The sequence below is a fragment of the Vanessa atalanta genome, chromosome 27 (genome assembly GCF_905147765.1).
Source record: "Vanessa atalanta chromosome 27, ilVanAtal1.2, whole genome shotgun sequence".
Lineage (NCBI taxonomy): Eukaryota > Metazoa > Arthropoda > Insecta > Lepidoptera > Nymphalidae > Vanessa > Vanessa atalanta.
The window spans coordinates 5,949,827-5,962,101 of record NC_061897.1 but is presented as its reverse complement, the minus strand read 5'-3'; the positions used below and the strand labels follow the sequence as shown (position 1 = coordinate 5,962,101).

At 35.5% G+C, this 12,275-nt stretch overlaps 1 protein-coding gene across 1 annotated transcript in view; it reads right to left on the bottom strand.

Annotated features, from left to right (window-relative positions):
• The window catches only part of LOC125074138, a 29,832-nt gene continuing 17,557 nt past the window's right edge, over nt 1-12,275 (bottom strand). Inside the window, exons 3-7 of the mRNA XM_047685365.1 lie at nt 11,434-11,777; nt 8,940-9,055; nt 6,876-6,968; nt 333-425; nt 1-139 (exon numbers count right to left, since the gene is read on the bottom strand). Coding sequence (XP_047541321.1) covers nt 35-139; nt 333-425; nt 6,876-6,968; nt 8,940-9,055; nt 11,434-11,777 — 751 coding nt within the window. The 3' untranslated portion in view covers nt 1-34. The remainder of the gene's footprint in view (nt 140-332; nt 426-6,875; nt 6,969-8,939; nt 9,056-11,433; nt 11,778-12,275) is intronic.

Here is a 12,275-nt window from a genome sequence, read left to right as displayed (position 1 = left end):
ATAAATAAATAAATTAATTAATTAATGTCTTAAATTAGGAGAGGGTGAGCAGCGGCCGGGGCGGGTACACCGGGACCGCCTTCTCGTGTGCTCGGTACGGCGAATTGTTTATATTTTCACCTAACTCAGATTCAGCATCCTGTAAAGAAATGACTTGTTAATCTTACCGTAGAGAGAAAGAGGGGGGGTGGGGGTGTTAACGATAAAAGGTAGCATAGTGTTATTCTCGACTATTATCTCTGCGTCAAATTTCATTCTGATCCGTTCAGCAGTTCTGGCGTATTTGTATTATACATTCAAACTTTTGCATTTATTATATTAGTATAGATCACCTCAGGCTCCATGCTCCTGGACCAAGGCCCCCAGCCGGGCTCCTCTTCGTGCTCATAGTGATGTTGATGCTGAGCATGTTCATAGTATATCACCTGTAACAAATATACATGCATATAGTTTTTTAGTTAGTTAGTTTGGAGCTTATTTCAATGCGGGTCGAAGCGAGGTGGTATGAGCTCCAAACCTGCCCAAAGGGAGAGGAGGCCTTAGCCCAGCCCAGTGGAAAATACAGGCTGTTACCTACTATGAAGTTATTTGTCGTATTTAATTAGAAATTACCGATTGAGAGATTTAGAATAGGGTAGATACCAAAAGCCGTTCGACCAGATGTGTCCAAAGTTGTGCTACGCAAAGACTGGACATTAAATAGTTCTAAGGATGTTAAGCAAAATAAACACTATGTGGCTTACGATAACTAAACAAATATATCATCACAATGATATCAGCGTGTTACGGATGGTAGGGTGATGGAGGATGATACCAACCCAGGTTCACCAGACTGACCGGTGATTTTAGTGCTAAACTATAACGCATTGTTGTTCTTAGACTAAATGAGTGCGTAGAATTGCACACAATGGTTTTGGTGTCTACATATCGTTTGTTACGTTTTGCGTCTTAACTTCATAATCGAGAAGATACAAAAATTATCAATTCAATTGAAAAAAGAAAATAGCTATTAAACCATACTTTACAAAGTACTTTTGAATAATCATTTTGCAATGTGAAATTAAACATAACACCGGTACACAGTGTATAACTATTATTGTAAACCGGTTAAAAGCAGTCATGTAATTATATACAACTATACCCTGTACAAGATAGCTTGATCTTTATGACAGTGGTAATTTTTTCTGATCGACATAACTTTGCTAAGACGAACATATTATTACCTTAATTAAATTGTAAAAATATTAAAAAAAAAATACATATAACACAAAAGTCCCTAAAGATTCAAGCGTTATCCGAAATGACGTGTACAGGGTATAAACTATTATTTTTTTCTGCATGCCAATCAACAGAAACTTCATCGAATTATACGTCTTAAATTTGCTTAGCTACATATTTAAACCAATACCGAATTATATATATTTGTGGCATTTACAGTTAAACAAATTGGTGTTATAGTTACTTGGTGGTTGGGTTCTGTGCAAGCCATTCTGTGTAGGTACCACCCACTCATGATATATTCTACCGTCAAGCAGCAATCCTTAGTATTATTGTGTTCCGGTTTGAAGATGATGTAACTAAAGGCACAAGGGCCATAACATCTTAGCTTCCAAGGTTGGTGGCGCATTCGTTATGTAAGGTACTTTTAATATATCCAACAGAACTAATGTCTATGGGCAGTGGTGACCGCTTACCATCGGTGGGGTTATTACGATTAATTAATGTTGCAGTCGATCAGTATTATGGAGTATTATGCTGTGGTCCATGATACTGATTTATATTTTTTTATTTGATATCAATCCGCAAGAAATATTTGATAGCGACAGTTGCTATCCTCTAACCTCTAACTTATTGGTTTCATTGGAGACAGGACAGGTTCCGTCCAAAGAATTTGGTGATTCAACGTGGACGTGCTGACTTTTAGTCTCAATTCCACGCGTCAAGATTTAAAGCCGAAGATCTTAAGTCCAATAAATACTCGGGTGCAAGCAGAGTTCCGGCGAACTCCATCCCACCCAAAAATATTTTTAAGGCGCTTTTGAGGTCTAATCGAGGTCTCAGACCTGACTTTTATCAGCGAGGGATGTATTAAATCATCACCGTATAAATATTATATTACAATTACGTAATACGGTTCAAGTTAAATCAAAGATATAGTAAAATTTTAGAATTACTTTCAAAACTTATTCGTCAATTAAACTTGAATTTGATTACACCAAAATACGGAGAAATTAAGAAAGTCGGTATCTTAAAGGAATTTATAATCGCGGAAAATACGAGCTGCAATCCGGTTGAGTCAGGTCACTTTCACTCTAGTCTGACCTTATACTGACTGACCCTAATAGTCTGACATTAATTCTGACGCGGTCACGATCATCGATAATCGCTAACCGGCTTCCTACAGCACACTTATTACAGAAAGATGTCTCGTTATTTTATTAATAACACATCATTAACGCGAGCCGAGATGTTCTTAGTTGTTCGCTTGCATCTTGACCCATGATTGCGGGTTCAAGCTCCGAGAACTATTGAATTTTCGTGTGTTTATAATTGATTTCGTGCAAAATCAAAATATACTTTTATTCAAGTAGGCTTTTACAAACACTTTTGAATATTTTACAAACTATATTAAGTGAAGTTCCACTGGTTCGGAATGTAGATTCTACCGAGAAGAACCGACAAGATATACAGTAGTTAGTATGTAGTAATTTTAGCCAAATACAATTATATATGTGCATATGTAATATATCCTGCCTGGAAGTCAACAAGTATTAGCTCCACGTCTTTCTATCATCTATATAATCCCGTATTGAGTATATAGTTTCTATTTTTATTAATGTATTTTTTACAAATGATTCGAATTTATGAATCGGCAAAGCTATAATATCCGCGGAATTATTAGAGAAATTATATTAAAGAATTTATTGACTTTGTGGAGTCGAAGACTTGGTGTTATAAGCTTATCCTTACTTCTCGTGCACATACAATGATTATCAGTGATAATCATTGTATGATATGGAGAAAAAGTCTTTGAAGGAGGTTAAATATTGTGAGGAAATCTATATGCGTCTAATTTCAATGAAATTCTGCCTTAGATCGCCCGATGGCCAAATCATTATTTTCTTTATAATTTTCATAATGCCGTCAGATTTTCATCTCTAAATAATACTCAAGACCAAGTGAAAATATATTTTTAAAAAGAAACGAAAAAAAATATCTATGACTCAGAAATTGTACGTCAGAAGCACCCGAACTTCGCGCCAAAAAGTGAACCCAATCTGTGACAGGTAATCACGCGTTTTTTTTTTAAATGGTTTACGCTACAAGGTATAAATCTATAAGGCCTATACAAAAATAATTGTATCTGTGGGCCGGAACATTTCTTCAACACGGTCCAATTCTAATATCAGGTTTTTAGATAAACCTTTCTAAGTACTGAGGATTGTATGTTTATTCGCGTTGATTTAAGACATCTGTTTGAAGAAAGCCGTCAGACCAGTGGTTGTGTTATTTTCATATCGATTTGTTAGCACCGCAAACAATCAATTGATATAAATTTTCAAGTGTAGCCTATGTTTATGTTAACTCCATAGCTGTTCTCATTGGCAAGCTTGAGGGCTTGTCTCCACGAGAAACGGTACCGTTACTTCTGAACTATTCTGCGGAACCAGAATGATTCATCGAAGCCTGGATGTGATGAAAGTTTTGAAACATCTTTTGTGTGATTGTCAAGTTCGTTGAACGACGTCTATTGCCTATTAAAATAAATGATGACTGAGGGTCGTTTAAGTGTGATGTGTGGAGTCTCGCTTATCCGATTTCAGAGAGGCTCTTTAAAAGATAAGGCAGCAGATAAGGGATGGCTCCACGCTGCTGTATGCTCGAGGCACGGTGAGATCACCTTTTAATCCCTGAGGTAAGTTTTACTGAGACGTTTTTGTAAACGTCTAAGTATGGAAGCATATGACCCGTTTCCCCTCAGGGCTCAGGTGTCTCTACGAAGGTTTGCCGTGCGAGAAAAATAACGCTTCGCTTTTAGGAATACCTTATATCATGTAGGAGGCTGGCGAGTGGTCACCACTTCCTATAGACACTGGTACTGGAAGAAATATAAATCAGTTCTCATATCACCAATGCACCAACCTTGGATAAGACGGTGCGTCCTTTGTGGCTATAGTTATCCGGAACATAACAATACCACGCAATGCTGTTTAGCGGTAGAATATTTGACGAGTTAGTGGTACCTTCAAACTCAAACTCAAATTCCTTTATTCAATATAGAAGTATTACACTTTCTTATTGATTGTCAAGTTAAACACTACCACCGGTTCGGAAAAAGAAAACACCCTGACCCGAGAAGAACCGGCGAAAGAAACTCAGCGAGACTTTTTTTTTTTTTACGTCAAATTAATTATATACATAATTGTATATGAATAGAAACAGCCAGGAGGCGATCGTTTCATTCCCAAGGTGTGCTATCAAACATAAACCCACTAATTGTATAGTAACCTTTCGCACACAAGCGTTCCTTAACAATTTTTTTAAATTTCGCAACAGAAGCATTTTGAACGCTTTCTGGGATCCTGTTGTAGAAGCGTATACATTGCCCCACAAAAGAGTTACTGACTCTATGCAGTCGAGTAACAGGAGTAACAAGATTGTGTTTGTTCCTTGTACCAACGTTATGAGAATCACATTTTCTCATAAAAACATTAATATTTTTCCGTACATACAAAACATTACAGAATATATATTGAGAAGCAACAGTCAATATCTTAATTTCTTTAAATTTGTACCTCAATTGTGTAACGAATATTCGCTTTTACAAGATTAGTATCGTAAGTGTAAACATACATTGGCGTCATGTTGATTTATATTTTATTGGATACTAGTTATGACACGCCGCTTCACTCTTTTAAGGAGTTGGTCGCTCTTTTATGGACATATGGAATTCATCATAACAATTCTCTGCGTTGATAAATACATAATGCATCAGACACACCTGCGCGACGATGCGCAGCTGTAACGCGAGTCATATGTTAATAAACGACCACGCGAAGACCAATAAGTACATTGATCATTTTTTTTAATACCATATATAAATTGTCTTAGGACCGACAAGTAATTATCGCTGTCGTTTCGCTTCGTTACGCAAGTGGGCCGTAATCTTAATTATATTTAATGGTCACTGTCCGTGTCGTCGTGCATCTTCTCGTTGGAGTATGAAAAGTGTATCCTCTTGGCTTATTTCAGTCACAGCGACTTTCTCAACGGGGAGTAGCCATTAAAGTACAAAATTTTCCATTATTAAGTGTATAACTTCCATATTGAATAAAGGATTTTGATTTTATCCTTTGTGCGTGTAATTACGCTGGCAGACACTCTTCAACTTAAAACACAATAATTCAAAGTATTGCTGTTTGGCGCTAGAATGTCTAATGAGCGAGTGGTTCCTAAATCCTACCATCAAGAGATTTTTATAAACGACAAAACGGCGCCGACACTTCCGGAAATTGGTCTCTGTGATTCCGAGTATCAGGGCTAATGATAATTTCTTAAACCCAATAGTGCTGTTATTTCTTCGGACCATGATTAGAATCCCAAACCTGCCATTAGCAATGATTGTATAAAGAACATACTTTAAGGCTCATTTTCCAAAGTACCATTTTGGCGCTTAAGTGTTTCTTTTTTATGATATTGCCTAGGAAAATGGTAAGATTACCATCGCCCACAGATATTCACGCTGTATGAAATATTAACCATTCCTTACATCACCAAGGCGACACCAACTTTGGAAGCTGACATGTCCCTTGTGCCTGTAGTTACACTGGCCAATCTTGTTGTAAAAATATTATTTAGCATTATTTTTTAGAAAAAAACGCCTGGATATAGGCTCGGGTTCCATCACAGGACAGTAATTATTCTAAAAACAGGATTGTAAATCTGTTTATTTAAAAAGAGCAAATATGCGAGTTTATTGCCGTTTCATCCCACTGGAAGCTGCTTTTCCAAACGGTGGTGGTATTTAAATATCGACTTGATTTAATTATTAATTATATAATGTTTAATTATTTATTGAAATAAATAAAAACATTCTAGATCTAACTAGTGTGATCTGGAATAAAGTACCCGAACCGGATCAAACCAGTTCACATGTGCTCAATTTGTACTTCAAACTATACTATGTGGTTTGACATCGATTTGGATTGGAATTCAATCCATGATACATTAAAATTGGTTAAGTATGCTAAGGAAGTTGCAGCGGTCGATACTATTGGTGACCTGAGGCGCAGTGGTTGGATCGTGTGAATCCTAAATGAAGATTCAAATCGGAAAGGCGATCAAATTTTTACAAGAAAAATTTTTGTTTAATTATATTTCCGGTCTACGAGATGGAAAAAGAGTTTATTTTGCTGGTTCTTCGGTTCGAGGTGCTTATTGCCGAACCGGTGTTAAATATTTAATGTATAAGCAAGTGTAACGTATATTGAATACTAATAAGCTTCTGCTAGGACTAGGCACGACAATAATCTAAGGGGTCAGGTCGAACCTTTGACAGTTTTACGCAGTTATGATTTATACCTAAGTTTTTTAATTATCAATATATTTTTTTATGACGGGTTCATGGACCACCTTATGTTAAGTGGTCTCCACTACCACGTTACGTCACCAATGCTAACGACCTGTGGAACTAAGATATTATCAGACCTTGTGTCTGTACCTACACTGGCTCACTCACCCTTCCAACAGGTACACAACAATACCAAGCATTGCTGTTTCGCGGTAGAATCTGATGAGTGGATGGTACTTACCCAGACGTCATTGCACAAAATAGTTCTGTATTATGTTTTCATGTATTATAATTAAAAACCTACCTTCTGTGGTTGTTGGTGCTTATTCTTCAGCTCCACCCAGAACCTCGCCAAGTTGATTGCCAAGCCGATAAGCGCTATTATGAAGAATTTCACCTGAAATTATCAAATGAAAACATTACTAACAGCGGATAATAAATTAGACGCCTCTCTTTTTCCGTCAATATCGATTTAACGTACGTAAGAAAGAGACAGCAATGTTTCCCCAATGACCATATAAATAACACGTATACGTCACAGCTAATTGGTTAAATTAGTCATTCATTGAATAAGGTCATTTGTCTTAGACGCACTTTTGTGAAGTGAGGCTGAATGATTTTTTGAACGAAGTGAATCGTCGCGCAAGGAAAAAGGTTTATCTACAGCATCTTTCCCTATCTTTTTTTTATTTTATTTATTTATAAGGAACCAAAACCAAATAATGTACATGATGTATCATAACTGAATGAATAATATTACAATTTGTATGTACTTATTCTGTGAGTACAAGCGCCTGAACTTGGCCGAGCCTGTGTCTCAGACGTCTCTTCGTGACGTTAGACGTCTCTTTATATTGTATATTCTATTTTCTAATTAAAACAATTTTCTTAATGTTATTTAGTTATTTTCTTCGAAACCGTACGCGCAAGGGTCTGCGGCAGCCGTAGCCAAACTTAGAAATTATCGATAGACTAAATTATTTTCAAGAGCGACGTTAGTCTATGAACGGAAGATGTATTGGCTGTCAATCAGGACACTGGTTGAACGGCGCCGTTTATTAAAGTGACTAGGCGTTTTATTAAATGACCGATTTAATCAGTTGGCTGCGACACTCATATAAATATCTTATTTATTTAAACATAATTAAGGATTTAATACCGGTTTCATACTGATGTTTTTTTTTTTAACTGTAACTCGGTCTCAGCTCCATCGCTAATGTCTAACCCAAATCAAAAACCAAAAGATTAAAACAAAATCATCAAAATCGGTCCAGTCTTTTAGGAGTACATACATCCAATCTTACAGAAGAATTATACATATACATATATAACTATGAATGAGATAATATTTACACAAAACATAATGAAAACAAAATCAATGTACCTACTTGATTCAAGTAGGCTTTTATAGGCACTTTTGAATAGTCATGTAACGATAACGACGTTACATAACGATAATAATCACCCAATCATTTCACGGTCGATGAATCTCAATGTACATTCCAATGGCAGGAAGGTTAAAGAAAGATAAACAATATTGACCTTGAACTGACGTTATATCATTTACGAGCCTATTCCAATGGAAGTAGAAAAAACGATAAACAAACCTTAGATTTACGATTCGCTAATAACTCAGCTATATTGTACACTACTAAGAGTTTACGATTAATATATCTTTATTTATATTACTTCCAAAATTCCGATAACAGTTTCGTCGACCTTCAAAACGGCATTTTTTCGCTAAACCGTAGTGAATATCATAGATTAATCAAGCTCTCGACCAATGATATCGCGTCAATTTGCTGTCAAATGTTGTTCATTTGACAATTTACGGTATTCGCTTTGAATGTCAGCGATGTTATCGGAACTTTGGAAGTAAAATTAAAGTGGATATTAGTAGCTAAGTGTAAAAGTATTACAAATAAAGGTAAATTAATGATATTTTTAACTTTGCCGTTTCATAGATTCAAGACAATTGTAAGAAATACATTCCTAAAGAAGGGATATTATTCGATACAAGATTATATTGATGATAAAAAAGCGCGGAGTTAAAGCTTGTTGACTTCCAGGCAGGAGACATAACATACATATATAATTGTATTTAACTAACCTAACTGTTTATAGATGTTGAAAAAGAATAACTACTGAGTTTCTTGCCGGTTCTTCTCGGTAGAATCTACATTCCGAACCGGTGGTAGCTTTACTTTAAATAGTTTGTTAAATCGACAATTCAAAAGTGCTTGTAAAAGCCTACTTGAATAAAGTGTATTTTGATTTGATTTGTTTGTGGATAATATAAGAGATTGTTTATCTTTACTCATTCCGCCATTGGATTAAACTTTGAGCACTATAATAAAAAGTTATTCACCTGTAATTTGAACGATAGAATCTGTAACAAGGTCCCGATCTTCGCTTTGAGCACGGCTCCCAATATCAACAGTTTCAGGATTGCCTTCTTCTTCTTCTTCTTCTTGCCTCTTTGTTCTAGAGTTTTTAAGATTATTAAAAAAATCAGTAAAAATATTAACAATTTTATATTCAGAGCTGACTGTATGTATTCTACACGTGCAATTTCTGGCTCATGTGTGTTCAAAAGACTTACAACTGCCGTTGATAAAATATAATCTTTACGAATAAATAAAATCAAAATGTCTCTCTGTGATCAAAGTGCTGAAATAACCGAAATATATAAATACAACTATTTGCGAGTTACTAAAATCGATATAACTATTATTGTATTTGTAATCTTCTGTTTGGTTGGGGCTATCTTCAAAAATGGGCAAAAAAAACCGAATGTAATTTTATTTTATTACATATCATTAAACGTATTGTTTAGTACTTGTTTCATTAACATCGTTTAAGTTTTCGTACATATTTGTTTCGATATTCACCTTTTAATTTTTTTTTATGTATCTACTTTGCATAAGCTAGCCATAGATAGCCGGAAGTGAAATTAAATCTTCTATCGTTTCTTAAATCTTAAGTTAAGTAACGATCAGAAGTGGATTAACACGTTCATTGAACTCACGCAAACCACAATTGTCAGTGTCTGAATGCCTTGATGAATTTAGGCAATTCAGTAATTTTTTGAAACTCCCCGGAAAATATATATAGAAAAATCGTTGGTAACATGTCTTGACGACTTCTTCCTACAGTACGTGTATCATATAATTACATATAACATACTTTCTACAAGATATACTCAAAAATTGTGGAAAAAATCTTGGTCTCTAAGTTTGCCTAAATCACTGCTCCAGGTTCAAGACTAGGTTTGCCTAATCATTCAATTGATTTATCCATAGGTCCTCGTCATGATATTTCTTACACTAAATTGCCGTGCCCTAGTTATATTCGAGTAGAATTTTTAGTCGAATTAGAACCTTCGATGCTGGAAACAAGTTTGACAATCACTGACTAATGACTTCGTCATGGATGACCAGTTTACGGAGTACCTAAGGCTTTTAGAGAATGTAGTTTATTTATTCGTATCAGACAAAATATTTAAATCATTTTCAACTACATACAAGTTTCACAGACGGATTTTTTTAACATTTCCGACATCACTACTTAAGAATTTTTAAGGTATCGTGCAAATTAAAACAGCAAAAAAAATTGGGTCAAACATTTGCACCAATACAAAATTGGTCGCGTTGGTGCAAATCTTTGGACGTGCATGTAACATGCAACGATGCTAATGTCATGCTTAGATGCATTTATGAACTATAAATCACTATTTTAATTACCATTCTAGACGTACTTCTAACTACGGCTACGTACTTCTAACTACGGCTTATAAATAAATTTGGTGTAATTTCGTAAATTAAAAATAATTCTAATTTTGCTAAAAACACACTTACGTATACTGTTTTCATCCACTGATACACTTAGAAACAGAAAACAATGAGGTGAGCAACAATGTCAAATTAAAACTAATATAAATATGTCCATAGTCTATAAGAAGGTAGACAGGTCCCATTCACCTCTAGATGGTAAATGGTATAAACCGACCATTGGCAAAAGGGCTGCAAGAAATTAACCACACTTTATATAAAGGCGTCATCAAACTTGGGAACTAAGATGTCACGACTCTGTGCTTTTAGTACTAACTCGTTATCCTGATCTTCAAATAGACGACAATTACAAACGTAATGAAATATTTGAAATCTTTTTTATGATATCGATTGGCGGACGAGTAAATAGGCCATCTGATGGTAAGTGGTCACCATCATCAGCAGACAATGGTGCTATAAAAAATATTTAATAAAACCACCTTCAAACCGGAACACAACAATACTGTTTAGCTGTAGAATATTTGATGGGTGGGTGGTACCTACCCAGACGGGTTCACACAAAGCCCAGGCACCAAGATATGAAATGTCGTTTTCATGATAATCATAGAGTTAGATTTATTCATAAATCATATTGTACTCAGCAGTGAAGAAAAACATCGTGAGGAAGCCTCCATGTTACGGAGGTAATTCCACCAGTGGCGAGTGGTGCTGGTGAAATAAGTTTTGCCCATCAGTGGGGTTAACAGGCTGTTAGTTTACGTTTTATTTCTAATAGAATAATTAAATTAGTTGAACAATGCTATCATTAAGAAAATTTATCACGAGTAATTGAAAATTCTTCTATTTGAAGATTTGACTAAAGACAGTGGATTTAGGTGAAATACTGTAACGTTGATTAATCAGAATTAGAAAGAGACCGTCCACATAATCAATCTCTCTGCCTCTCTCTCTGATATCTTTTCTAAAATGTAAACCAAGAAATAAATCAAAATACGTTGAAATTTTGAACCATTCATCTAGACCATTTTGAAGAATAAGAAATATTTTCTACAATCATGCTCCATCACCAACCTTCTACGGAACTGCGATCTACAATTCCATTCTCTGAATTTTCACTGTCTAAAGCATGCTCAGCCATTGCGTCCAACGCTTTCGCTCCAAGACTCCAGGCGTCAGTCATAAGATCCCTGCCCCGTCTAGCTGTTTCGTTCTGGCCTACAACCCACGACTGAACCCTCCCGAAATTTCGACCTTTCTCTTCCATCTTCTTCATGGGCATCATCACTGGTTGGATCAGCTGTATCTTTGGCGGTTTCTGTTTCTTCTTCTTCATTTTCTTCTTTTCATTAGCTGATGTCGAGATTGTTATGCTGTCGATACCACCGCCATCGTCGTGCTTCTTTCTTGATAATGCTCTGAAACAAAGATGACTATCATAAGCTAAGAAGTTATTTAAACCAGACTGTTCGGTAGGTGTAACTTCATCATAACCTCGGGTAAAATAAAAATATATGTATAAGCCGTCTGGGGATGAAATTGTATTCGGTGAATTGTTTTCGACGAATTTTCCGCAGACGGGTATTGATAAATACATGGATCGGTTAAAATCACGAAATTTTGACACTTGTAAACTTTTTTTTTAGTCTGGCCAATTTGTGCCAAGAGGGCACAGATTATTTCGCCAATGTCACGTGCGAACACTTGTAAACTTAGAATTCTGCCTAAGTTTACAAGTGTCACAGTTTATGTGACAAAAAAAAAGACTGTAAAGTGTAAATACAGTTAGATTCTAATAAATCTGTCGAGAATCTAAAAAATGCTTTCAGAATGTTAGGATAGTTTTTCAAATTCGCTAGATGAATTATAAACGATTTATTAAAATTATTCCGTGACATTTATAGGATGACGATTTA